The sequence below is a fragment of the Acinonyx jubatus genome, chromosome B1, assembly GCF_027475565.1.
Source record: "Acinonyx jubatus isolate Ajub_Pintada_27869175 chromosome B1, VMU_Ajub_asm_v1.0, whole genome shotgun sequence".
NCBI classification, from domain to species: Eukaryota; Metazoa; Chordata; class Mammalia; order Carnivora; family Felidae; genus Acinonyx; species Acinonyx jubatus.
Genome location: NC_069382.1, coordinates 71,634,739 through 71,658,973, shown reverse-complemented (window position 1 = coordinate 71,658,973; position 24,235 = coordinate 71,634,739). Strand labels below are relative to the sequence as shown.

The 24,235-nt window shown below is 37.6% G+C and overlaps 1 protein-coding gene and 1 long non-coding RNA gene across 2 annotated transcripts in view; one reads left to right on the top strand and one right to left on the bottom strand.

Moving 5' to 3' along the window:
* Nucleotides 1–11,380, top strand: part of LOC113601875 (uncharacterized) — a 379,003-nt gene extending 367,623 nt beyond the window's left edge. Inside the window, exon 5 of the long non-coding RNA XR_003423196.2 lies at nucleotides 10,864–11,380. This is a non-coding gene — a long non-coding RNA (uncharacterized LOC113601875). The remainder of the gene's footprint in view (nucleotides 1–10,863) is intronic.
* DCHS2 (dachsous cadherin-related 2) overlaps nucleotides 7,779–24,235 on the bottom strand; it is a 241,380-nt gene continuing 224,923 nt past the window's right edge. Inside the window, exons 17-20 of the mRNA XM_015080625.3 lie at nucleotides 17,902–18,032; nucleotides 15,605–15,891; nucleotides 14,570–14,702; nucleotides 7,779–12,404 (exon numbers count right to left, since the gene is read on the bottom strand). Of these exons, the coding sequence (XP_014936111.3) occupies nucleotides 9,787–12,404; nucleotides 14,570–14,702; nucleotides 15,605–15,891; nucleotides 17,902–18,032 (3,169 nt within the window). The 3' untranslated portion in view covers nucleotides 7,779–9,786. The remainder of the gene's footprint in view (nucleotides 12,405–14,569; nucleotides 14,703–15,604; nucleotides 15,892–17,901; nucleotides 18,033–24,235) is intronic.

Genomic DNA, 24,235 nt, shown 5'->3' with positions numbered 1-24,235 from the left:
CCATGGGGCTTGAACACAGGAACCGTAAGATCATGACCTGAGCTGAAGTCAGACACTCACCTGAGACACCCAGGCACCCCTATGATGTATTATTTTTTAATGCGTTGTTAACTTTTGGCTAATGTTTTATAATTTACATACTTGTTTATTAGTGGGAATAGGCTGTAGTTTTCTGCTTTGTGCAGTATTTCTCAGGTTTTGTTATCAACTTTATATTCATTATTTTTCTTGCTTTTCCATGCTTGGAATAGTTTAAATAGCATTTGTATACTCTAAAGGTTTGGTAAAATTTCATTATAGAACTATGTGTGGAAAGATTCTTTGCATCTTTATTTCATCCTTTGAATATATTCTGTTTAGAATCTCTCTGTTTACTAGGGTTAATTTTGGTAAGCTATATTTTCCTAGAAAATTATCTTTTTCTTTTAGAGTTTCAATTGAATTTGTATTGAGCTGTGCAATGTCTTTTGATTTAGACATCTATCATTATGCCCCCTTTACTATTTCTTATTTTGCATATTATTTTATATACTATTTTATTGTTTTGTATTTTCTCAGATTTATGTAACTGATTTAACTTTTAAAGAACCAATTTGTTTATTAATAAGCTCTGTGGATTTTTTTGTTTCTCTAACTCATTAATTTCTGTTCTTTTCATTTCTTCTTTTTAATTGCATCTTCTTCCTACTTTTGATGCTGTTTACTCCTATTTTGTGTCTATAAGGCAATTAGGAAGTATTCTATTTCCAGATACTCTTTTTTTCTATCTCTATTTTTTTTGTAGTTATAATTTATTTATATTGTGAGGGCATATATTAACTAAATGCTATTCTAACACTACATCCACCATCAATTCTACAGTTCAATATACTTAATGTCCTTATGGGAAACCTTCCCCAGTATTTCTCAGTTGTCTGAATTCATCCCCTAGTTGATTCTTTAGGAGTCAACTTGAGGTCTTTCATAGCCATAACCTCATTTATGACATATATACTTAAAGATAAGTTTAGGTATATACAAATATTTGGCTTACATTATCTTCAAGTATCTTAAAAATAGTACCCTACAGTTTTCTGGCTTAAAATACTGCTGTTGAAAAGTAAGCCAATCTTAACATTCTTTCCCGGTAAGTAACTTGAATTTTTATCTGGAAGTCCAAAGGATATACTCTTTTTCTTTAAAGCTCAATAGACTTTTTAAATATATCTTGGTGTTAACTGCTCTCCATTGATTTTTATATGGTATTCTTTTTTAATATGTAGATTCAAATTTTGTTTTTTGTCTGGAAAGCTTTATTGAATTACATTTTTTATATTTGTTCTGTTTCATTTCTTTAGTTTTCTCCTTTAGGAATTATGTTTAGACGTGTGTTAAATCATTTTTTCTGTTCTGCTAAATCTATCATGTCTAAAACTTTATCATTTTTTCAAATCCATTTGATTTTTTTTTCATTTTTTATTTCCATTTTTTATTTCACTATTGTTTCATTAATGTCTATTAACTTTTTGTTCTTTCCAGTTTAGTCTTCTGACTTTTTTCTTTTGTTTTTAATTGTTCATTGAACTATTTTTCTTTTAATGTCCTCTTCTTAGCTAGCCTTTATGTCTCTGAACTTTTCTGATTAATTATACAAACTTTATAGTTTTATTGTTTTCTTAATTTCCTTTAGCCAGTTTTGAAATATTAAGTCATAATTTTCTTTGGCCTTTTGTGCTGTATTTTCTAATGTGTCTTCATTGTATATCGGCACATCATTCAGAGAATTTGACTTTTTGCTCATAATATATTGCAATTATTTTCTGTTGCTCATGCTTTACTGAGATGGGGCTTTCTATTTTAGGAAGTTACCACATATGAGTGGTGGCAGAACAGAATTGTTTTCCTAGATTCATGGCTCTAGGGCCCCCTCTTCTCTTATTTCTGCCAAGCATTTATAAGTAGGACCTCACTGTACCTTCTACTTTCTCTAGTCCCCTTTCCTGCTTTGTATCTAGGACTTCTCTCCCATTACTAATCATATAAATTTAAGTTCTACTTTTGGTAGACTTTATTTAGTGTGAGATTCTATTCCTCTAGAAGGCAGTTTTGGTTGGATATTTCCAGAAGCTCTGGGAACTTAAACACACCAACATAATATACACTTTAGTCTTTTTACACTTATCTGCAGTAAAATGGGTACTCTGCAGCCCTTCTTTCATAATTAATCTCAGACCTGCCTGCTACATTTCTTCTCCAAGAATAGAACTTCCCTTGAGTAGGTAAGTACTTTTGCTGATTCTTTGTTCTCAGGCTTAAAGAAAATGAGAGATTCCTCCATTCTCCCCTCTGTTACTGCCAATAGTTGGTGCTTTTACTTACCTGCCCATATTCTAGAATTTGTAAGAAAGATTTCACTGTAAAACATTTTTTTAATGTTTACTGATTTTTGAGAGCGAGAGACAGAGCACAAACAGGGGAGGGGCAGAGAGGGAGGAGGACACACAAGCCCATGCAGGCTCCAGGCTCTGAGCTGTCAGCACGGAGCCCAACGTGGGGTTCGAACTCAAGCTGTGAGATTATGACCATGAGCTGAAGTTGAATGCTTAACCGACTGAGCCACCCAGGCGCCCCAGAAAGATTTCACTTTTTGTTGAAGATGCTGTACATGAGTTTTTACTTTTACTGTTCTACATTCTCTGTTCGGTACAGTGATTTGGGAAGATTTAAAAATCTACACTGATGTTGCCCCAACTACAATCTAAACCACTTTCTCTACTTTGCTTTTGGGATACTGCATATCCTTATTTTCTATCTTTCTTTATTATTTGCTGGATCTTCTATCTTTTTTTGACTTCTTGGTCAGTGCTTCAGGAATCAGTCCTGGGATCTTTTCTGTATTTCCACTTACTCCTCAGTTATCTCTCCCAATCCCATGACTTTACTATCTATAATCCAATGATTCCAAAAATTTTCTCTATAGCCCTAAATTTTCTTAAACTCTACACTCATGTCTAGCTTTCTCCAAACCTTGTGTTCAATTCATTATCAAGAACTAGCAACACTACTTTCAATATATATCTTGACTCTGTTCACCTTCATATAACAACCTCACTGAGCTATAATCATCACCAGCTGAGATTACTGAAATAACCAGGTAACTGGGATACTGTTATTGCACTAACTTCCTCCCCACCCCTTGGTTTATCCTCCACAAAGTAGCCACTCTTTTTAAAATATAAATCAGATAATGTCACCAGTGACTTCTCGTAACCCTTGGAGCGAACTCTGAAGCTTTTCATCACAGTCTACAAGGTCCTATAGGGTGTAAACTCTAGTTTCCTCCAGGATCTCACTTCCTACTGTTTTTCCTCCCACTAGTTCTAGGCCACGCTGGCTTTATACTTTCCCAAACACTCCACGTGGCTCTGACTAGGGCTTCTGTATTTGCTGATGCATGTACCTTCACTGCTTTCCCCTTTACATGGCTCATTCACTTCACTCAACTCAAATATCATATAATTAAAACAGTATTGCTGTATTCCCCTACCACCTTGTCAATCTTTGCTTTTCCTTATATCTGTCTTTAGTTTTCTTTATATCATAACACTTAACATTACTTGAAAGCATATTTTTGTTGTTTTCTCCCTCAGGAAAACATAAGCACCGTAAACGTACTGGCTTTTTCTAGTCTGTTGACTCCTAAGTTCCCAGAGCCCAGATCCATGCCTTGCCCACAAGAGGCACTAAGTAGTAAATATTTGATTAAATTTATGAAGTATTTCTCAATTATCATTTCTTATTACAGTGCTTTCTAGTGTCATAAGTTCAAATTTAACACGCTTACCTTTGCCTTTATATTTAAAAAAGGTTTTTGTCACCTTTATTCTGCTTTTCTTCCAGTTCTTATGATTTAATTTTAACTTTTACTCATTAATATAACTATGATTAATTTTTGTTTATGGTATGAGGATAAATAACTCCATATTTACCTCCTCCCTACTATACACTTATTAATAATCTATACTTGTTTAAAATATCACTTTTTGCACATACTAGGTATATGCACATATAGAACAGCCTTCATAAATTCTTCATATTGTTTTTACTTTAAATGTTAATAAATTTTGATTTTAAACATTCTAGGCATATCTACAGAACTGTATTCTCTTTTCATATTGATAGAACTTTATTCTGTTAGCCATAGGGCAGCCATGTTTATTGCAGGATCTGAAATTAAATTAAACCAATGTGCTTGATCACATAAAATTGTTGCCTCAAACAATATGCTTTTGAACATCATCAATAACTTGTTTCTATTATGTCTAAAACTCAGAAGAAATATATGAATATGAGGAAGGGAGAAAGAAAGAGAAAATAAACCAGATTACAGAAAAAAATTCTTATTTGATTTTATCTAAATATTCTATAATATTTTGACAAGATCTTGAACTTTCTTTCTGCCTTGTGATTGGCTAAATCACAGAACTGTGTTAGAATTCACACCTAATGGGTTCAAGGAGGCCCATGTATCACACCCTCACATTATAGCACCCCCTGTGCTCATTCACATATGTATTCATTCATTCTAAGAAACATCTGTATTTCATAATACAAGTGGAGACCAGGCCTTTGCCCTGAGGGCTTACTATCTAACAACGAAATCCATGTATTTAGCTTTCTAACCAAAATAATGTTTTCTCATTCAAGAGATGCACTTTTGCATCTGTTACTTATTTGGTATGCTTTATCCCTTTCTATTACTCACTTCACAGTTTTGGTTTAGCAAATATATTGGGTGAAATGAGGAAAATTATGTAGACCAAAACAGTAGGAAGTGCTAAATTGTCATCAAATAGCCAAGTGCTGAGTTTATAAGAGAAAGGTATAGTTTGATACTCTAGCCACTTTGGGCTGGATCATTTTAAGACTGCCATAATCAAATTCCACATTTGATCTATGTGAAATCAAAATAATTTATACTGCCAGAATTCAAATAAAATCCACAGTGTTTGAGAACTATCAACCATGCCTGTATGTTATACTGTGGTTTAAAAATTTCTATAAAATGTGATATTTTAATATAAATCACAACTATCAGGCAAGCACTCATTTTTAAAACAGATGAGCTGCCTGAAAAAAGAACCAGGTACTAAAATCCTATATTCTGCCCCAACTGTTTTTTAAACTATCCACTGCTTGATAAATATGTAAAGTCACCCACTTAAAATTGTCTCACTCTAAATGCCAGTTACGTGGAGTGAGAAGTAAGGTAATAATTCCCAATTTTTTTATTCTATAATTCACACACAAGAAATATACCTCCAAACAACAACAACAACAACAAAAACAACACCACAACAAATTTGCCTTTCATGGTACAATGTATTCTAGGTCATTGTTACCTAGCTTTAGGTTCACAGCCTGATAAACCTAAATTTTCAGACAATGAAGGGAGATACTTGAAAGAAACAGAAAGAAAGAAGGACAAAAGAGATTCCTTAAAAGAAAGAAAGGAAGAAAGAAAGAAAAGATTCCTCAACAAGATGAACCTACAATGGACAAGTGACTCAGCAAAATCTTTACACTTAAAAATAGTTTTTACAAGTCCTTCCCTTTTGCCTTCTTTCATTTCTCTACCTGTGCCCTAAAACTATTCCTTTTTATACTTTTAAAATGTATTTATTTATTTTTAAATTTTTTTAACGTTTATTTATTTTTGAGACAGAGAGAGACAGAGCGTGAACAGGGGAGGGGCAGAGAGAGAGAGGGAGACACAGACTCTGAAACAGGCTCCAGGCTCTGAGCGGTCAGCACAGAGCCCGACACGGGGCTCGAACTCACAGACCTCAGTGAGATCATGACCTGAGCCGAAGTCGGACGCTTAACCCACTGAGCCACCCAGGCGCCCCTAAAACTTATTTAGAGAGAGTGCGCACGCACTCATGCACCCATGCTTGGGGGAGGGGCAGAGAGGAAGACTGAGGATCCCAAGCAGGCTCCACACTCTCAGCACAGAGCCTGACAACAGGGCTCTCTCCCAGGAACCATGAGATCATGACCTGAGCTGAAGTCAAGAATCAGACAGTCATCTCACTGAGCCACCTGGACACACCCCAGATTTAGTCTTCTATTTCCTCTTTTGGCCTTCCTTCCTACTCTCCTTCCATCCCTATAATGGGTGTAACCTACCTCTAGTGACTTATGTTGGATGCCTAGTTTTGGTCACAAGCAAAGCTATAGCTTCACTGACGTTGGTATTCCTCTTGGACAGAAAGATCTTCCATCCTCTCTTCAGCTGTGACCAAACAGATGGCGCTATGTACTTTGGAGCTCAACCAAAACATGCTGTGAAGATAAACCCAATGAGTTTATCCATAATATCATGTGAAAATCCACTAACCATATTCACTCCATACACCTGACTGCTTTGAAGTACATCATCATCTTAGATCCTTTTGATTGTGTTTTTTATTTTTTACTTAATGTTAAGGTATGTGTAAAATGGCAAAACAAAAATAACAAAACATATATTTGGATGGAAATAGTTTTAAAATTAATAATTAATTTTTAGGGCGCCTGGGTAGCTTAATTGGTTGAGCATCCAACTTCGGCTCAGGTCATGATCCCACAGTTCGTGGTTCAAGCCCCACGTGGGACCACAGTTCGTGGTTCAAGCCCCACGTCAGGCTCTCTGCTGACAGCTCGGAACCTGGAGCCTGCTTTGGACTCTGTGTCTCCCTCTCTCCTCTGCCCCTCTCCTGCTTGCCCGTGTTCTCTCTCTCTCAAAAATAAACATTGGAAAAACCTTTAAAATTAATAATTAATTTTCATCCCTATCATTCTGGAAAACACAGCAAGTAGCGTTCTGAAACTGAGGGTGAGAAGCACACCCCTGTCTCAACTGGACAGCGACACACAGACCAGGTATGCGTGCACGAACGCAGTCAGTAGTTTATAGGATGTTTTAATATTCTTCGAGAACAGTCAAATGACCAAATCCCTAAAGATACAGGCATTTTTTTTTCCCCTTTCTTTGCCCAGGAATCTGTTTTGGAGGCCAATTCAATGATTACTACTAGGACATGGAATTTTGATATCCATTTGGTACTGATTTACACCAGTATTTTTAAGGCTGCCAACAAGAAAGTCCAGAATTTCAGGCAGCCAAAATTCCACAAGAGACAACTGTCTTTTATTTTATAGCTTATGAATTTGGGGCTTAATATGATTTTCCACTAACAAGTTCTGTACCCCCTCCAGAGTGCTAAAGCCGGTGTGTAGATCAGCAAAGTAACACAGAACATATGAGGCAAGTTAATATTAAACTTGAAGGAAAACTATACAAATTATATTGTTTACTTAGGAAAAAAGCACTCTAGTTGAAAGGGCCGATGTATGATTTATTGCAAACAGCCAGTGTGTTCACCTTTTCAGTTTAACTCTACTAGCAGCAGTGGTTTGGTGGCCGTGTGGCATTGGATACGGTATAATGAAGTCATCAATTAAAAATCCACTAGATATTGCTAAGGAATAGCTCTAAATACTTCATGTCTTCTGTTTTTATTAAATGTCTAGAAAAATGCAGAATTATGTCCGGAATGGGAAATAAATCATAGGCCAGTAACTCAGGGAAGAATTCGATGGATGACTCTTTTTAAACAGAAGTAAATAAAGAACCTGTTTAATTAAAAACAACAAAATGTTTTTGGTTCCTAGAAATAAATCTGTTACAAAACAACACTTCCATATATAATTAGGAAAAAAAATCAGTGTAGGTTTTCTTTTGTAGGCTCAAAGTAATCTTTTGAAGGAAGCCAAGGAGAGAATAAATATTGGAACACTGAAATGATTAATGTTTTTTAGGAAAACCATGAAATCTTCTTCCCTGTATGCCATGAAAAAAAGAAACATGCATCCATCCTTTAATTGTTCCATGACTAAATGACTTTCCCTAGGATTCTAGGCTCGTCCAAAAACCTTCATGTTTTATATAATTTATGATATGATTTTATACACTTGTTCCTGATCTAAGAGTCAGAAGATACGTAACTAATAAAATCAGCATAGGAAGTCTTAGAATTATTTACCTACAAAACCAGGTATCAAACATGGCATCCTGCAATGTTTTCCAGCTAAGAGAAGTAGCTCATGGAATTTTACAGATGAGGCCTATTGAAAAAAATAAAGGAAATATTTCTACAGCAGAAGCTCATATTAACTATTAAGAAAACCATAGCAGGGGCGCCTGGTTGGCTCAGCTGGTTAAGCATCCAACTTAGGGTCAGGTCATGATCTTGTAGTTCATGAGTTCAAGCCCCACATCAGGCTCTGTGCTGACAGCTCAGAGCCTGGAGCCTGCTTTGGATTCTGTCTCCCTCTATCTCTGCCCCTCCCTACTCGCTCTCTTTCTCTCTTGAAAATAAATAAACATTAAAAAATTAAAAAACAAACAAACAGAAAACCATATCAGATGCCTTCTAGGCTTGACATTGGGATCCTAAACTCTTATCCCAACGCCTGGTTGTGTTGCCTACCATGGATGACTTCTGGACCATCAGCAGCAGCATGCACTCTGCTTTCCTGGAAGGGATAAGAATCTTTGAAGGATTCTCGGGCTCACCAGAGAGAAGGATAGAACATTACATGTAAGCACCACATAACACCACTATATATCTGAAACAGTAGCTGTACAAAACAGAATTATTTTCACCATGTTTCCAAACTGCTCTAATGACAGTTAAAGCTAAACATGAATATGAACAAATGGAAGAGAGACTTCTGACATCCATTCTTAACTTTTATAGTAGAAATATTTATATAAAAAATCTTCATTTAAAAATATATTGCTAAATTACTCTATGAAATTTGTTATTAGCTAATAACATAATTTTATCTATGCAAACTTCTAAAAGTGACTCTGAATGGATAAATTATTTCACACCAAAAGTTACTGTATCTCAAAGAAAATAAAATGAAGGAATTTCTACAAATATTAATCTTCAGAATTTAATGCGTATACCTGTACCATGTTATAAGACAGAGCATTGAAAAAAAAACTCATTGTATTTATAAAGAAGGCTAAGGAAATATATCTTAGGTGGCAGTCAACCATATACTTATTGCTTTTATCAATCCTGGCCCTCTATCAAGAACATGCATTCTGGTTCATTTAATCAGGAATAGTTTTCTTATTTGGTACAGTTATGACAAATTTCATTCTTAACTTCTCATTAGATTTCCAAAAGACACCACATTAAAATTCAAATTATGGCAAAACTCTGTACGTGTAGCATATGGGGAAAGTAGAGAAATATATCTCTAAACATATCGGATCTACAGAAAATCACTTCATTTTAAAATCGAAGTTTATCCTCCCCAGTTTCTCCTTTCCATTATTTTTATGTTCTATACTCATTCCTTATTCAGTCTTTACTAATTTGTTTTAGATATAGCAGTATAACCAGCAGTAATGTGACCAGACTACACTATACTTATTTCCATATATTTTCATACAAGCATTTTGGCAGTCAGTCAAATTCATTGTGTCCTTTGCAGATCTGATCATAGAGAAAACTAATGACAGAATATACACGAGTTATATATACAAACTTGAGTCCTGAGAGCAAAACATAAAGGTTAAAAGAGGGGGTAACTTCTCATTAAGGCTGAATGAAATTCAAGAAATTTAAATGAGGGGGTTCTGAAATCCCTCACTACGTTGTAGCCAATCTTAAGAAGCTAGCCTAAGAATGTCTTGTTCAACCATTCATGACCATTGGTGAGCGGGTGTTGGGCATCACAATCATGTTATATTTGAACTTCATCTTCTGCTTTAAGTTCACGGCACGTACCACTTAGATGTGTTCCTAATGATTCCCCATCTGAAAACAGTGGGGTCCTGGCAGGGGTCTGTGTGGTCAGCAGGAAAAGAGATGGTGAAAAGCTAGGGGTCGAGGCTTCCGGCAGAGAACTGAGATGGTAGGGAAGGGGGGAGTGTGGGTATTTCTGGAGCACTTGACCTGGGGTTCTGGCTGGCATTCTTGGTGGAACTGCTTTAATCCCAGGCTGGGCTACTGCTGTTATCAAAGGTGGTGGAATCACTAAAGATTTCTCTTTTGGAATGCCCGGTGTATGTAAATGTTCATCCTTTAGTTTTGCAATATCGTTAAATACTGAGGCAAGAGGTTGGAACTTGGGTTCCCAACTGAGGAGATTATCCCAGTGGTAGCTGCCTCTCACATCATGATCAGAGGTTCTCTGGGTGGAAAGCGCTGCACACCTTGCTTCCTGATCATCTGAAATAAAGACGAACTCTCTCCTGACATCAGCCAGGATGTTCTCTTTTATCTCTCTCTTCTTTAGTGTCTGGGGTAACACATTATTTTGAGCATAGGTTGTACCACAGCCTTCTTTATCTTCCTCAAATGTATGGCTGGTTTCTGCTGTTTCAGCAGTGACCACCACATCAGTTTCTCCAGACAAGCAGGAGAGCTGATCTGAGTCCCTCGGGATTCCGGAGTCTGGGACCCTGGATTCCCGATCACTCAGAGCTGAGCCAGAGTCCTTTCTGTAAGGATGCTCATTTATCCTCTGGATTTCCTTATCTTCTGCACTTTCTCCTTCCACAGAACAGTGGCCGCTGGAGTTTGAATGCCTGTACAGATTCACAATGTCTTTCTCCATGATACTTATTAAACTCAACCACTCAGGCATGGAGTCCACAGGCACCGCCTCATTACGGCACTCATTAGCTTTTTGGGAGGGCTTGAGCATGCTGCCATCTGTGGTCAGTCTCAAATTGATATCTGAGGATGATGATGTTTTCTTTTCTTCATAATTGTTTGTTGTGTCTTTTTGTTTATGTCTTAAAATCAATACAATTAGTATGAAGATGAGTATCAGAAACACCAAAAAGGAGACTGTGACGCTGATGGAAAAGCTGCTACCTGATATTGCTGAGTGTTGTCCTTCTGAGAAAGAAGACACATTTACAAAAACAGCACAAAATGTAAACTTGGAGTCCGGTTTGGGGCTATGAGCGATTATTTTCATTTCAATGGTGTCTTGTTCACGGACTTGACTTCTTATCAGGGGAAGTGCTCTAGTCAAATAAATATTTCCATTAGTTTTATTTACTAAAAAGAAAGGAGATGGAGTTTCCAAAGAGTAAAGAATAACTCCATCAATACCAGCATCTGCATCTGATGCTTCCACTTTGCCAACCAACTGTCTTATTTTATTCTTTTCTGGAAGGTTGAAAAAATATTGATCTTGAGTAAAAATGGGTTCAAACTCATCTATCCCATCAATATCCACCCAAACCATTAAAGAGGCTGCTGAGTCCCCTTTGTCTTTTGCCTGAACTGTGAGGCAGTATTTATTGTCATTTTCATAGTCAAGGACTTGCTTAGTGTGAATATCCCCTGTTAAAGGGTCAATGAGGAAGGGATGATGATCACGAGGCATCCCGTGAGTGGTGGAACAGGGCGATAAAATAGAATAGGTCAATTCTCCATAAGGACCTGCATCAAAATCCAAAGCGTTTACGGAACATACAGTGGAGAAAACCGGGACATTTTCAGGAACAACACAATTTAAGTTTGAGAACATAAACTGAGGTGCATGGTCATTATCATCCAGGACATTGATAAACACAACCGCAAAAGAAAAATGCTTCCTTTCTTCATCTGAAGCTTGAATAGTTAAGGTGAATTTTGTCATTTCTTCATAATCCAGAGGTTTAATCAAATAAAGAACTCCAGTTTTTTCTTCCAAGTGAAAATGCCCCCTCTCATTTCCAGAGATGATGTGGTAGATGATTTCTGCATGTGGACCCACATCACGGTCGTTTGCAGAGACCACAGTGATGTGACTCCCTAGAGGGGTACTTTCCTTGACATGGGCATGATATTTCAGACTGCTGAATTTAGGTGGATTATCATTGACATCAAGTACTTCTATTGATACAATGGCTGTAGAGCTCAATGGAGGGCAGCCATGGTCAGATGCCACAATGACAAGGTTATGACTGGCAGCTACTTCTCTGTCCAGGCTACGAAGCAACACCAGGTAACCAGCTTGCTTATAAGGATCTTCTGAATGAATGAAACTAGTTGCTACATGGAAATTATTCTGTGAATTACCACTGATGATCGAATAATCAACGTATGTGTTTTCACGGGTCCAGTCACGGTCCATGGTTGAAAATGTGAGAAGCGTGCCTCCAATTTGAGCATCTTCACTCAAGCTAAGATTATAATATTCTACTGCAAACTCAGGGGCATAATTGTTCGTATCTTGTATTTCTATTTCTACTAAGGTAAGAGCGCTCAGGTCAGGAATGCCACCATCACTGGCTTCAACGAGAAACTGAATTGTTGATATTTTATCCAGAGGTAATACAGGATTGCTAGTAAATATTGTGCCTGAAAAACAAGACATAGCATTTCAATGCTGTGAAATTAAATTTTCATGATCCACTGGTCAGCAAATATTTATCAAATATTTACTAATGTGTTGTTTTTATTTGCTAAGTTTGTTATTTAGGTTACAACCAAGAGTAACTCCAAAGAGAAATTTTAAATTATTGTATTTAGACTTTTGTAACACTTGAGATCCAGAAGTAATACTCCTGGCAGTCACTCTATTAAATATATGTGCTGTTTGAAGATGACTTTGCTACAAATGTCTCTTAATTTTATTTTTGTAAAATAAACTGTTCCATTACTGTTTCTTAAGAAAATGTATTCTTATTTGAAAAGCATATACTCCATTCTACTACCCATAGACACATGTATAGAGATATTCTAGAATAAGCTATTTATTCTGGAAATACTGGGTGACGTTCAGTCTAGTCAAATGAAGGTAATATATATGATAATGCAGATTTTCAACTATTGCTTAATTATAAAGGTGTCTTTCCTAAACCTTTTTTGTTAATTCGGTAAGTGGCTTTTCCTCTTATTGATGAAATATATTTAACAAATTTTGTTGTTTTTAATATAGAAATATGTAGTTAGGGTCCCACCCTGAACTAAGTTGATCTGATAACATTTAATGTTTTAAAAACCTCCTAATCAATATCGTAATTGCAAAGTATTGATAACACATGTCAAGGAAGAATGTTGCCAGGATGGAGTGCTCAGAGCGACCACCTTATACACTGTGACGGGCTGTGGCCAGGACAGCAGCTGATGTCACCTGAGCACTGTGCATCCCCCAAAAAAGAGAGAGAAGAAAAGATCTTAGAGCCAAATATCTGACATGTTTACATCCATACAGCAGCATTCACCCACAGCCTGCATGGCAACATGACCGACTTGTTGCAACCCTCCATCCATGGGCCGCACACTGGTCTTTGGTGATTAAATTCTTCTTTAGGGCAATCCTGAGGTTAATTGTTTATTGAGATATAGTTACCATATGACAGCATGTTATTTGCAGATGTAAAACTAAGGATTCTATACCTGTATATAGTGCAAAGTGATCCCCACAATAAGTCTAGTTACCATCTGTCATCCTCAGGTTAAGTTTTTATTATTAAAAAAATGTTTTTAGTGCTTATTCATCTTTGAGAGACAGAGAGACACAGAGCATGAGTGGGGGGAGGGGCAGAGAGACAGGGAGACACAGACTCTGAAGCAGGCTCCAGGCTCTGAGCTGTCAGCACAGAGCCCGACGTGGGGCTCGAACTCACAAACTGTGAGATCGTGACCTGAGCTGAAGTTGGACACTTAACCAACTGAGTCACCCAGGTACCCCCTGAGGTTAGTTTTTAAATCAGCTCTCACTTATGAAATAATGCAATGGTGGGTAGAGATGGGGAACACGTAGTGTGACATGTCCCAGGACCTGTTCTTTTCTGGAGTGTGCTCTGCTAGGGACCTTGTTTTCCTAATGATAATATCATATCAAATTTAGTTTTTAATTTCTACTCATTGCTATGTTTCCTCTATACAATTCTTAACTGTTCTAATCTGAAATCACTTGCCTCAGTGCATTTCATGACCACAAGTGACTTGCTCTCTGATAAAAAGACAAAGAACCTTGGAAGGCATCAAATAAACCAGAAAAAGTACCACAATTTTTCTCAGTAGAGATGTGCAAATCATTTCCCTTTTTCAATTTTTTGTCCTTATTGAATGTATTATGCTATTACTGAACTTTTTGTACTTGGCTTGGAAAAAAAGCTTCCACACTCTTGTAACACGAAGTCCTCAGTACTAAATGAATCCCTTCGACTGCATTCTGTTGCTTGTTGAGGCCTGGGATAATTACCCAAACTGTCCTTACTTGGACTGATCAACTGGGTGTTTACTACACTGGGGTCTCTGAAATCCTGCACATTTGCCAGCATGTAATCAATTCCTTTTGCTTTCCAGCCATTGAGATGTTGGAGAAGAATAAATAACACCAGGGTTTGCTACCACAGCATTTGATGTGCAGAGAAATAAGAAGGGTGGCATCTATAATACTGGGGGCGGGGGGGGGGTGAGGTGGAAGCGTTTTAGGAGCATTTGGAAAAGATTACTGCAGCCTTCCACTCTGTAACTCGAACCTACGAACACTAAAGCCACTATGAATAACTCACCATTCATTGGATCAATTGAAAATTCCTTCGACGAAGAAAGGATCCTGTAAGAAATGTTCTCATTGCTTTCTACGTCTGTGGCTCCCACAGTCAGCACCGAGTACCCTACAGGCACCAATTCGGGAACAGTGGCCTGAAGGAAAAAAGACAGAAATGAGCCGTGTGCTTCCAGGCAGAGATATTTTCAGGAACAAGGCCAGAAAGTAAAAATCACTGTATTCATTTTGCTTATGGAAAATACACACATTAATTTATAAAGTTGACATATTAAGAACATTATTTTGTAGACCTAGAATTCAGAAAAACAAAATGAAAAAAAGTTTTCATTTACTTTTGAGTTTTATTATGACAAAAATTCCATCTAAATTATTTCTGCATGGTAGAGGATAGTTAGCAAATTCACTATTATAGTATTACATTATGTACATTGTATAATTTAGCAAGCCTTCACAGAAAATCATTACTTAGGTTAGTTTCCTTTCTGTGTTTATGCTTCAACCATGCATTTGCTACATTCAGAAGTCCTGACGCCCATTTCCAAGTATTTAGCTGAATGCTATTATTGTCCTTACTTCTATAAACATACACTGAGCTCTACAGCAAATCAAATTTCCACTTTACAGTTTTGTTCATGACTTATCTCTGCAAAATGTTCATCAATATATTCTAAAACTATCTCTAGGAAAGAAAGGGTTTTCCCAAGTTAACTGCTGAGAATCTAAACCACCTTATTGTCTGGTAGCTTTACAAATATTAGGTCAGTTCTGATTGTTATGGCCAACTGGACTCCAATCTCTACAAATGAAAACAATGGCAATATACATACATAAGAAACTGAATTGAATGAGCTACTTAATTCCATATGTACTTACCATAGCCTCCATGATATTGAATATAAAACCCTCAGTGTCAAGTAAGGCTCTAAACACCATGAATACTGTCTGCCTAAATCCGTTTATCAACAATGGTAGGCTTACATTATTCCCCATTCTTTCCAGTCTGGCTGTGGTTTCAGCATATCTTTGAGCTCTTTACCTGGTAAGAATCTTGAGAAAATACTGGTGGATTATCGTTGACATCCAACACACGGACCATGAGTGTTCCCTCTGTGTAATGCACAGTATCAGAAATTTGGATGAGCAGCTCATATTCAGTAGCTTCTTCAAAATCCAATGTTTTCACTAGCATCACCGCTCCAGTGTTCCGATCAATGGCAAACTTGGTTCCAGGATTACTCTCTTTGGCGAAATTGAAGATGAAAGCTGGATTCAAATCCACATCATGAACGGATATCTGAGTCACAATCACACCAGGCAAAGAATCTGGAATAGTCATGACCAATGTCAGCCTCCATTAAAATGCATCCTTTGAAATACTTTTCTTTAATAGTTCAATCCAAACATTTTAACTTTAAGTCCAACATGAGTTGCTGTTTCTTGGCATGATTTCTCATACAAAGCTCATTATGAGCCGAACAAAAACTCTGAAGAATTTATGAGCCCAATAAAGTGAAAATTTACCACTGAGTAGGGAATTGAGGAGGTAGAGCATATTCGATTCTTATATTGCATTTTTTGTCGTATGCGTGCAACACAATTCCAGGACCAAGAAACATTCTCAGCCACTTATTTGTATACATAGTTTCTGTATTAAAATCATATAAACATAGGGGATATGGGTGGGAAGAAGGTTATTACTCAAAACATTAATACAAAGCATACAGTTTTGAAAAGTAAGCAAGATTTAAGTGAAAATATTTGTATACTAAAGTTAGAAATATAGTTCCTTGTACTTATTTTGTAAAATTATTTCTTTTGGGGTGGCACATACACTGCTTCCTTCTCTTAAAATCTGACTCCCCAAATTATCCAGACTGTTGAAAGACAAAGTATACATTGTGCTAGTGATAAAAGCAAATCTCTAATATTATTCACCAAAACAAAAATCACAAAAGAGATGGCATGCTAAGTGCCTAACACACTATATGTTCTTTAGTCTAAACTGTCACAAAAGGGACCTCATTTTTTAAAATATTTACTTACTTTTGGGAAAGCACAAGTGGGGGAGGCACAGAGAGAGAGGGGTTCAGAGGATCTGAAGCGGGCTCTGTGCTGACAGCAGTAAACTCACTAACTGCGAGATCATGACCTGACCAAAGTCAGACGCTCAACTGACTGAGCCACCCATGTGCTCCAAGGGACCTCATTTTTCAGCTTACAAGTATGGTGCGGGTAGAAAGAAGAGGGCCACATACTCAGAACAGTTCTCCTGTCTATGAGGCTCATTGTAATTTTCATATTTCAGGCTTGAACATTCTGGTTGTGCATCAACCATCCCTTACCCGATTCAGTACGTTTTGATTTATGCCATCTGTTCTCGTGATGTATTTACAATGGGTACATTGCTGCATTTTGATGCTAATGCATGTGCTTAAGAATAGGACCTTCGGTAAAAGCAAATGAAAATATATCAAATGGACGAGAGGCAGAACTGGAAAACTTTTTATTTGTAGAACACTTTAGAGTATTTTTAGGTATCTCTACACATCTACAAACAGATCCCTCTGTGCATGGTAATTTGTCTGGAAAGTGAGCATACTAAAAGGTTTGAAACATCTTAGGAGTGAGTTGGATATTGAGTAAAAGGACAGTGACAAGAGAGGGGTGAGCCCTTTTTGCAATTTCAATGATAAAAGAGTTGGGTTGGATTTACCAGTACAGCCCTTGACCATGGACAAATTTGGGACTGTAGACTATGGAGTCATATAACCCAGAGACCCAAACAATTAAGATTAATTAGCACATCATGTAAAACTTAATAGTTTCTCCCTCCACCATGAATGTGGGTAAAGTCTTTCTGTAAATGCTTGAGTTTAGTTTACACTAGAGGGAAGCAATGGCTTTGTGTGGTGAGTACCCCTTCACTTACTACTTGCCATAAATATACTGCAAAGACTGACAGAATCATCTAAGGACATCACTCCTTCTCAGGGGATCATCACAGTCGGCTAAGTAGGCTTCTCCATAGAGGAGATTTCATTTTTGAGAACTATCGGCACACAAAAAAGAAGCTGTGTGGAATGACACTTTGCGCCTTGGGAATTGGCCTCCTGATGACTTAAATGCAAATCCCAGCTTTGACATTCAACTTCTCTGACATATGATATTTGAACTTTTGACCATCCATTTTCTGTTCTGCAAAATGAAGACAGAAGCAGTCTGGGTTGCATGGCTGTTGAGGATTAGTACTTCTATTTGATATAATGCCTGGCTAAGAAAATGGTAGATGATATTACACAAGTTAAAACCGTGATTCCAAACTGCCACACTTACTTTCTGCAATTTCCACTGCTCCAGAGGGGAGAAAAGCCGGGGCATTGTCATTTGTATCGGTCACCTGTATCTTGACCACACTTGTACCAGAAAGGCTGGGCATCCCCTTATCTGTGGCTTGCACAATCAAGCTGGTTTGGAAAAGAATCAAGGAATGTAATCCGTTATCCAGAGAATTAGAAAAATAACAAGTATCAAATATCCAGCTGACAACGTAAAAATGAGCTGACTAGCTACTTTTATAATTCTCTGCCTGCCTTTTTCTAAATGGTATCATTTAAGAAATTTATTTCATAAGAATGGTACCCTGAATTTTATTTATTTACTTATTTTGGTTTTTTTTAATGTTTGTTTATTTTTGAAAGAGAAAGAGAGACAGAGTGTGTGTGGGGTAGGGGCAGAGAGAGAGAGAGGGAGACACAGAATCTGAAGCAGGTTCCAGGCTCCGAGCTGTCAGCACAGAGCCCAATGCAGGGCTCAAACCCATGAACTGTGAGATCACGACCTGAGCCGAAGTCAGATGCTTAACCGATTGAGCCACCCAGGCACCCCTGAAATTTATTTATTTTTGATGCATTTAGAAAATAAAATCCAGCAAGCCACCAGGGGTCATGTGGCATTTAAAACAAAGGAACCATTTCTGGAGACAGACCGTAGAATTCAGTCCTTTCCTACCAAGAACAACCTAAAAAGTAAGAACACCGACACCTGTTCTTTGGATAAGTAGACTGCCTCCACCTTATCATGAATGGCCTGGATATTACTACATATTTCCACTTTACTGTACCAACAAAAGACAGAGCCACTAAGTGAGTGTTTTGTATTGATATTTTTTTAGATCCAAATTCCAAATCAATAGAAACTATAGAATTGAGAGAGGACACTGCATGATTAACACATTTACAAAAATGGATGATTGGCCAGAATTATAGAGTCAGGTGAAAAATTTCATGATTGACAAGAATTTACATGTAGTGATTCCATCACTCTTGGATGATGGTACAACTGTCTCCAGAAACTAAATTAGAAACCTTATTAGTGTCTTCAACTTCTCCATTTCTATTACCACCTTTCCAACACCCAACTGATTATGAATCTTATGGATTTTACCTCCTGAATATCACTTGGATCAGTGTCCCCAGCCGTTGCACTCTTGCCTTCAGAAGTTCCGGTAGGCTGATCAAACATCCTGCTTTGCCCGGGACTGAAGGGTTTCCTGAGACATGGGACTTTCAGGTTTTTGTTTTGTTTTTTTTTTTTTTAAGCCAGGAGAGTCCTGGGCAAACCAGAACAAGTTGATCTCTGTAGCCTCATTCCCTCATAATCTTTACCTGGAACGTTCAATCTTCACTATATCCTTTCTCAACTGGATTACTTGTTTGTTCACCAAAATCCCTACTGAAAGTCTCATCTGCCCCTCTTGATCTCCCCCACTGCAACTCAACCGCTCCATCTAAAAACCTGAATTGAAAAGCTGACTTCCCTATAAAAAACACTTCCTTGGCTCTCCATGTCTACGAGGTAATCCAGGCCTCAAGCATGTACACATGACCTCCTATGACTTGCCTTCTGCCTGGAATCCCTATCCTCATCCTACCCTCTTGATCTTCTGAAGTTCACATCTCTCTGAGAAGCTTTCACTGACCTCTGGTCTGATTTGGATGCTCCTTTCTCTATCCCACAGCACCCTGTACATTCCTCTGACACAGCGATTGTCACCCTTTGTTCTTAATGATTTATTATCTGTCCCTCCCGTAAGTTTCTTGAAGACAAGTAAGCTATCTCATTTGATTTTTAAAAATATATGTTGAGTGCTGGTTTCTCAAGGTTGTCTAAGATTGTGAATGTATTGTATGACAGAGCCAGGATTCAAGCCCAGATCTTGGTTGACTAGAAAGCCTGTGCTTTACCATCTGAGCTCCACTACATATTTTCAACATGCCTGTCTTACTTACTGTGTATATATCATGCCCTAATATATAATCGTTAGCTTTTCACTCCGCTCTAAACACTATGAGTTCCAGGAGGGTAGCTGAGTCATGAGCTAAGCTGTCAATCAGAAGACAATCTTTAGTTTCGAGTGGTATTAGTCTTAGCCAGTGGTTGATGCTACCCTTTAAGAAACTGAGTCTTCGAAGTTGACACATTTCTACTTTCTTTTCCCTTAGCTTATCTGTTAAATGTTCTACCTTTCCAATCTAACATTTAAAAACGGTGTAACCTAAACATCAACTCTTTCTTGGTTTAAATCCCATTTAATAGCAAATAATCACTGGAACTACTGTTTGTGAAGCATGTGGCCTGCCTTCTACACTATCAGAGCTGGGACATCAGTAAAACAACTACTTGAATTTCACACTTCTGGAGCTTCAGAATCATTCCATGTGGAAAGTTTGTTTTGTGAGCATGGACGTAAGTCAGGTACATATGGAACGATTTTACTAAAAATAAACAAATCATAATGTTCTCTGCCTCTGCTGCCTGCCCCTCCCCAATGTCATGCTAAAAGCTCAGCCAAGACATCAAAGTTATGGCTCTGTCAATTCCACAATAGCTGTAACCACCCTTATTTTTATGTTACAGTTTCAGGGGTTCTATATAATGCCTATGTCAACTTAAATGAGAATCTTTGTTATGGTAGAAAGTACACCATTCAGTTTCAAAATAAAAGGATGAGTAAAAAGTTCCTCAGTGGCTTGAAGGACAGATGAAAAATTATGAAGGCAGATCCACCGAGATTGTACACATAACTTCTGAGAGACCTCAAGGTTTCTATGATGGCTCCTTGGCAGTCTTTGTAAAACTATTGGTTGTAGCAAGTCCAACTGGCTCCAGGTTTCAGAACTGCTGTCCTGATTAGCACATCAGCAGAGATTATAAATGAAACAGAACAGATTTAGAACCAGCCTATTCTAATTCAGAGCATATTTCTCTTATTCTATCAACCACAGGAAGCTTCTTTTATCATGTTAAATGTTAGACGGGACCTTGACCAGGCGGTATCCTTTCTGATTCCCATAATGAATACTGAAGGTGGTAGATGATTTTTCAAAACTCCCTCTCAACAGTATCTTAAATGTCTACCAAGAATTCCATGTTCTTCTGAAACTCTAAGAAAAGCAAAAGCTTATCAGCCAACATCAGAAACACCTGTGAAAAGAGCTATGCCTTCTAGTTATATCTACACAGGTGTTATCTCTTCTTCCTCCTGAGATTCTATGAAAATGATAGCAGAAGGACTTAAAGTATATGTCCATAAGATTAAAAGAAAATGGGAGAAGATATTGGTGGGTACAGGTGGTGAGAAGTTTCAACAAGTTTCTGGAAAATGCAAGCAGATTTGGGAGTGGTTACAATAGGTGGGTAAAAGGAAACCACAGATTAAAATATATTAGGAAGAAGATAAGGAGGAGTGGGGAACAGACTCGCCCCCAAGTAACCAATGAGAGGCATAAGACACGATAAAGGGTACAGTGAGACACTGAGCTAAAAATAGCTTGCAGATTATTTTAAATTCAACATAAAGAACATAAAGAATCAAATCCCCTTGCCCACTGTTCTTCACTCCCAGGCAAAAGAAGGCCTGATTTTCATACTCAGTAAGTAATACTGAGGGACTGTCCTTGTAGAAATGAAAGCCCCTCCCAAAGAAAAAGGAACTTTCTAGATTATGTCATTCTGCAAAGTAGTCAACTTCCTCTCTAGTTTATCTGAAAGTGAAGTGTGCTGATCAGTAAGCTCTGGCGGCCCACTCACAGATTCTAATGACTTTGCCATTGCCTCACTCAGAACCATGCATGGTTAGTTACTTACAGCAAGTCTTCAGTATGAAAAGAGAGTGCAACACAGACAAGGAGAAGAAATAAACCCAAAGGAAACAGAGATCTTGAAAGGACAAAAGAAAATATGAAAACAATTCTAATTAATGTCCTTGAAGAGATACCTGAAGATAATGCACGTATGAAACAAGAACAAAACGCTATGGAAAAGCAGAAAGATCAAGAAAGAGCTTTTGGGATTGGGGTAAGATGGCGGGCTCGCCGTGAGCGGCTGTCAGGGATGAAAACAGGTGTGCCGACAAGCAGATTTTAAAAGCAGTTACTCTTCAGATCATCTTCTTTCATACCACCTGATAAGCAGCTTGATTCACCATGGCATTAGCAGCCATAAAATGGGTGATATCAAAACAGAACTATCTGGAAGCACTTATTTCCAATTCAAAACGGAGCTTTATATTGTGTTTGTCATAAATCTACATAGTATCCTCTTCCAGATAACTATAATTGCAAAGCAGAGCTTGCTTTGACATCTGATGGCAGGATGACAGTGTGCTACCACCTTGTGTGGATATTCCATATGAGCATACAAAAGTGTCACAGACATCACAGGAAACTGGATCCTCCAAAAGACAGATGATATTGAGGTTTTCAGGAATCAAAAAGGTGTTGTCTTGTATCTCATTTAACATTTGAGAAAATGCAATTGAGTATATTCGCTGTTAGAGCAAAACAATAAGATTTTTTTACGTATTAAAAAATAGATTTTGGAAATAAGAAATATAATACATACACATAATATCTCCTGAAACTCCTTAAAGCAAGGAATAGTTTTTAGCTGATTCTAATCCAAACACATTTTGAATCCTTCTTTACATAATCCAACCTCTCCCTGTGGTTTCTAGGAACGATCTTTTCCAGGTTCTGTTCCTTTTATGCCCTGAATCTATTCTGTTGGCTATTTGTCGTCCTCATCCTCAAGTAGTGATAATCCCCCAAATTCTCATTCCCTGGATGAAGCTGAAATCTCAATCTTGGATGAAGACCTCTTTCCGGAGCTCCAGATCGGTATTTTAATTGCCTTAGGAGTGTCTTTACTTTTGATCTTGTACTAGTCCTTCAAACTCAAAATGCCCTGAAAAATGTCCCAATCCCAATTCCTGCCTTTCCTATGAAGAAATTTCAGCATCACTTTCTATCTTGTATCTTGTTGAATAAATTCAACTGTTGACCCTGTTTCCATGGATTCCATATCTGAATCACTTAGCAAGTATGCGCCCTCCTTCCATCCCTGCTGCTTCATCCTGGTAACAACAGATCCTTCACAGCCATTGTCTAGCCTAACTAATCTGTCTGATGCTGGTTCTCTATCTTGTGACGCATCCATTACCAGATGTCTTTTAAAAATAAAGATCTGAGGGGCGCCTGGGTGGCTCAGTCAGTTAAGCATCTGACTCTTGGTTTCAACTCAGGTCATGATTTCCTGGCTTTGTGGGTCTGAGCCCTACATCTGGTTCTATACTGCCAATGTGGAGCTTGCCTGGGATTCTCTCTTCCTCTCTCTGCCCCTCCCCCACGCATGCTGTTCCTGTCTCTCTCAAAATAAATAAATAAACTTAAAAAAAAAAAGATCTGAACATGCACTCAATTGCTTTTAGATAGACTATAGAATCAAGTAAAATTTCCATTGTATGTAGTATAAAGTCCCTCAAAACTTGACTGCAACCTACCAGCCTCTTTTTTTGTTTGTTTTATTTTTCAGGTCATGGTGAGCTTGTATAACATAAAAATGTGATTTACATATATTGTGAAATTATTATCACAATAACTTAGCTGCCATCCATCATTTCATACAGACACAAAAAATGGAGAAAAACTATGTCAACCATGTTGCATATCACATCCACAATTAAGAGTAACTATTTCCCTTGTAACTGAAACTTTGTACCTTTGACTACCTTTCTCCTTTCCTCTGTGTCCTCAGCCTCTTTTTCATTACCCCACACTCAGGTGCTTCTCAGGTGCATGCACCCCTTGTTACTGCCAAACATACCAAACACTTTTGCATATCCATGAATTTCTGGCTTTTTTTCCCAGAATGTCTTTTATTCCTTTTTCATGGGGAATCAACAAAATGGGGTTGCCATTCCAGCGCTGCTGTTTATGAGTCATGTATCTTGGAAAAGATAATCAAAAAATCTTGCAGTCCACTTCCTACCTTGTATACATAACTGCTTTGCACTATTTCTCTGCAGGTCATAATGAGCCCTCCGTGGAGAGTATGAGTTTAGTGTTGCTCTTTGACCTTGAATATTTATGCTACAGAAATTGAAGTTTTAAACCTTTAACTCATATTTGCCTAAAGTTTTTTTTTTCCTTTTCTGTTTTGGGTTTCATAAATATACAAGTATGGACTTTACAGATTCATTCACATGGTAGAGTAGGAAGCCCTACAATGACCACTCACATGGGCAAAAATCCCATCCATTCTACCATTTACACGCTGCATATTTTTTGGCAAAAACCTTTACCTCTCTGAACTTCAATTTCCTCTCTCT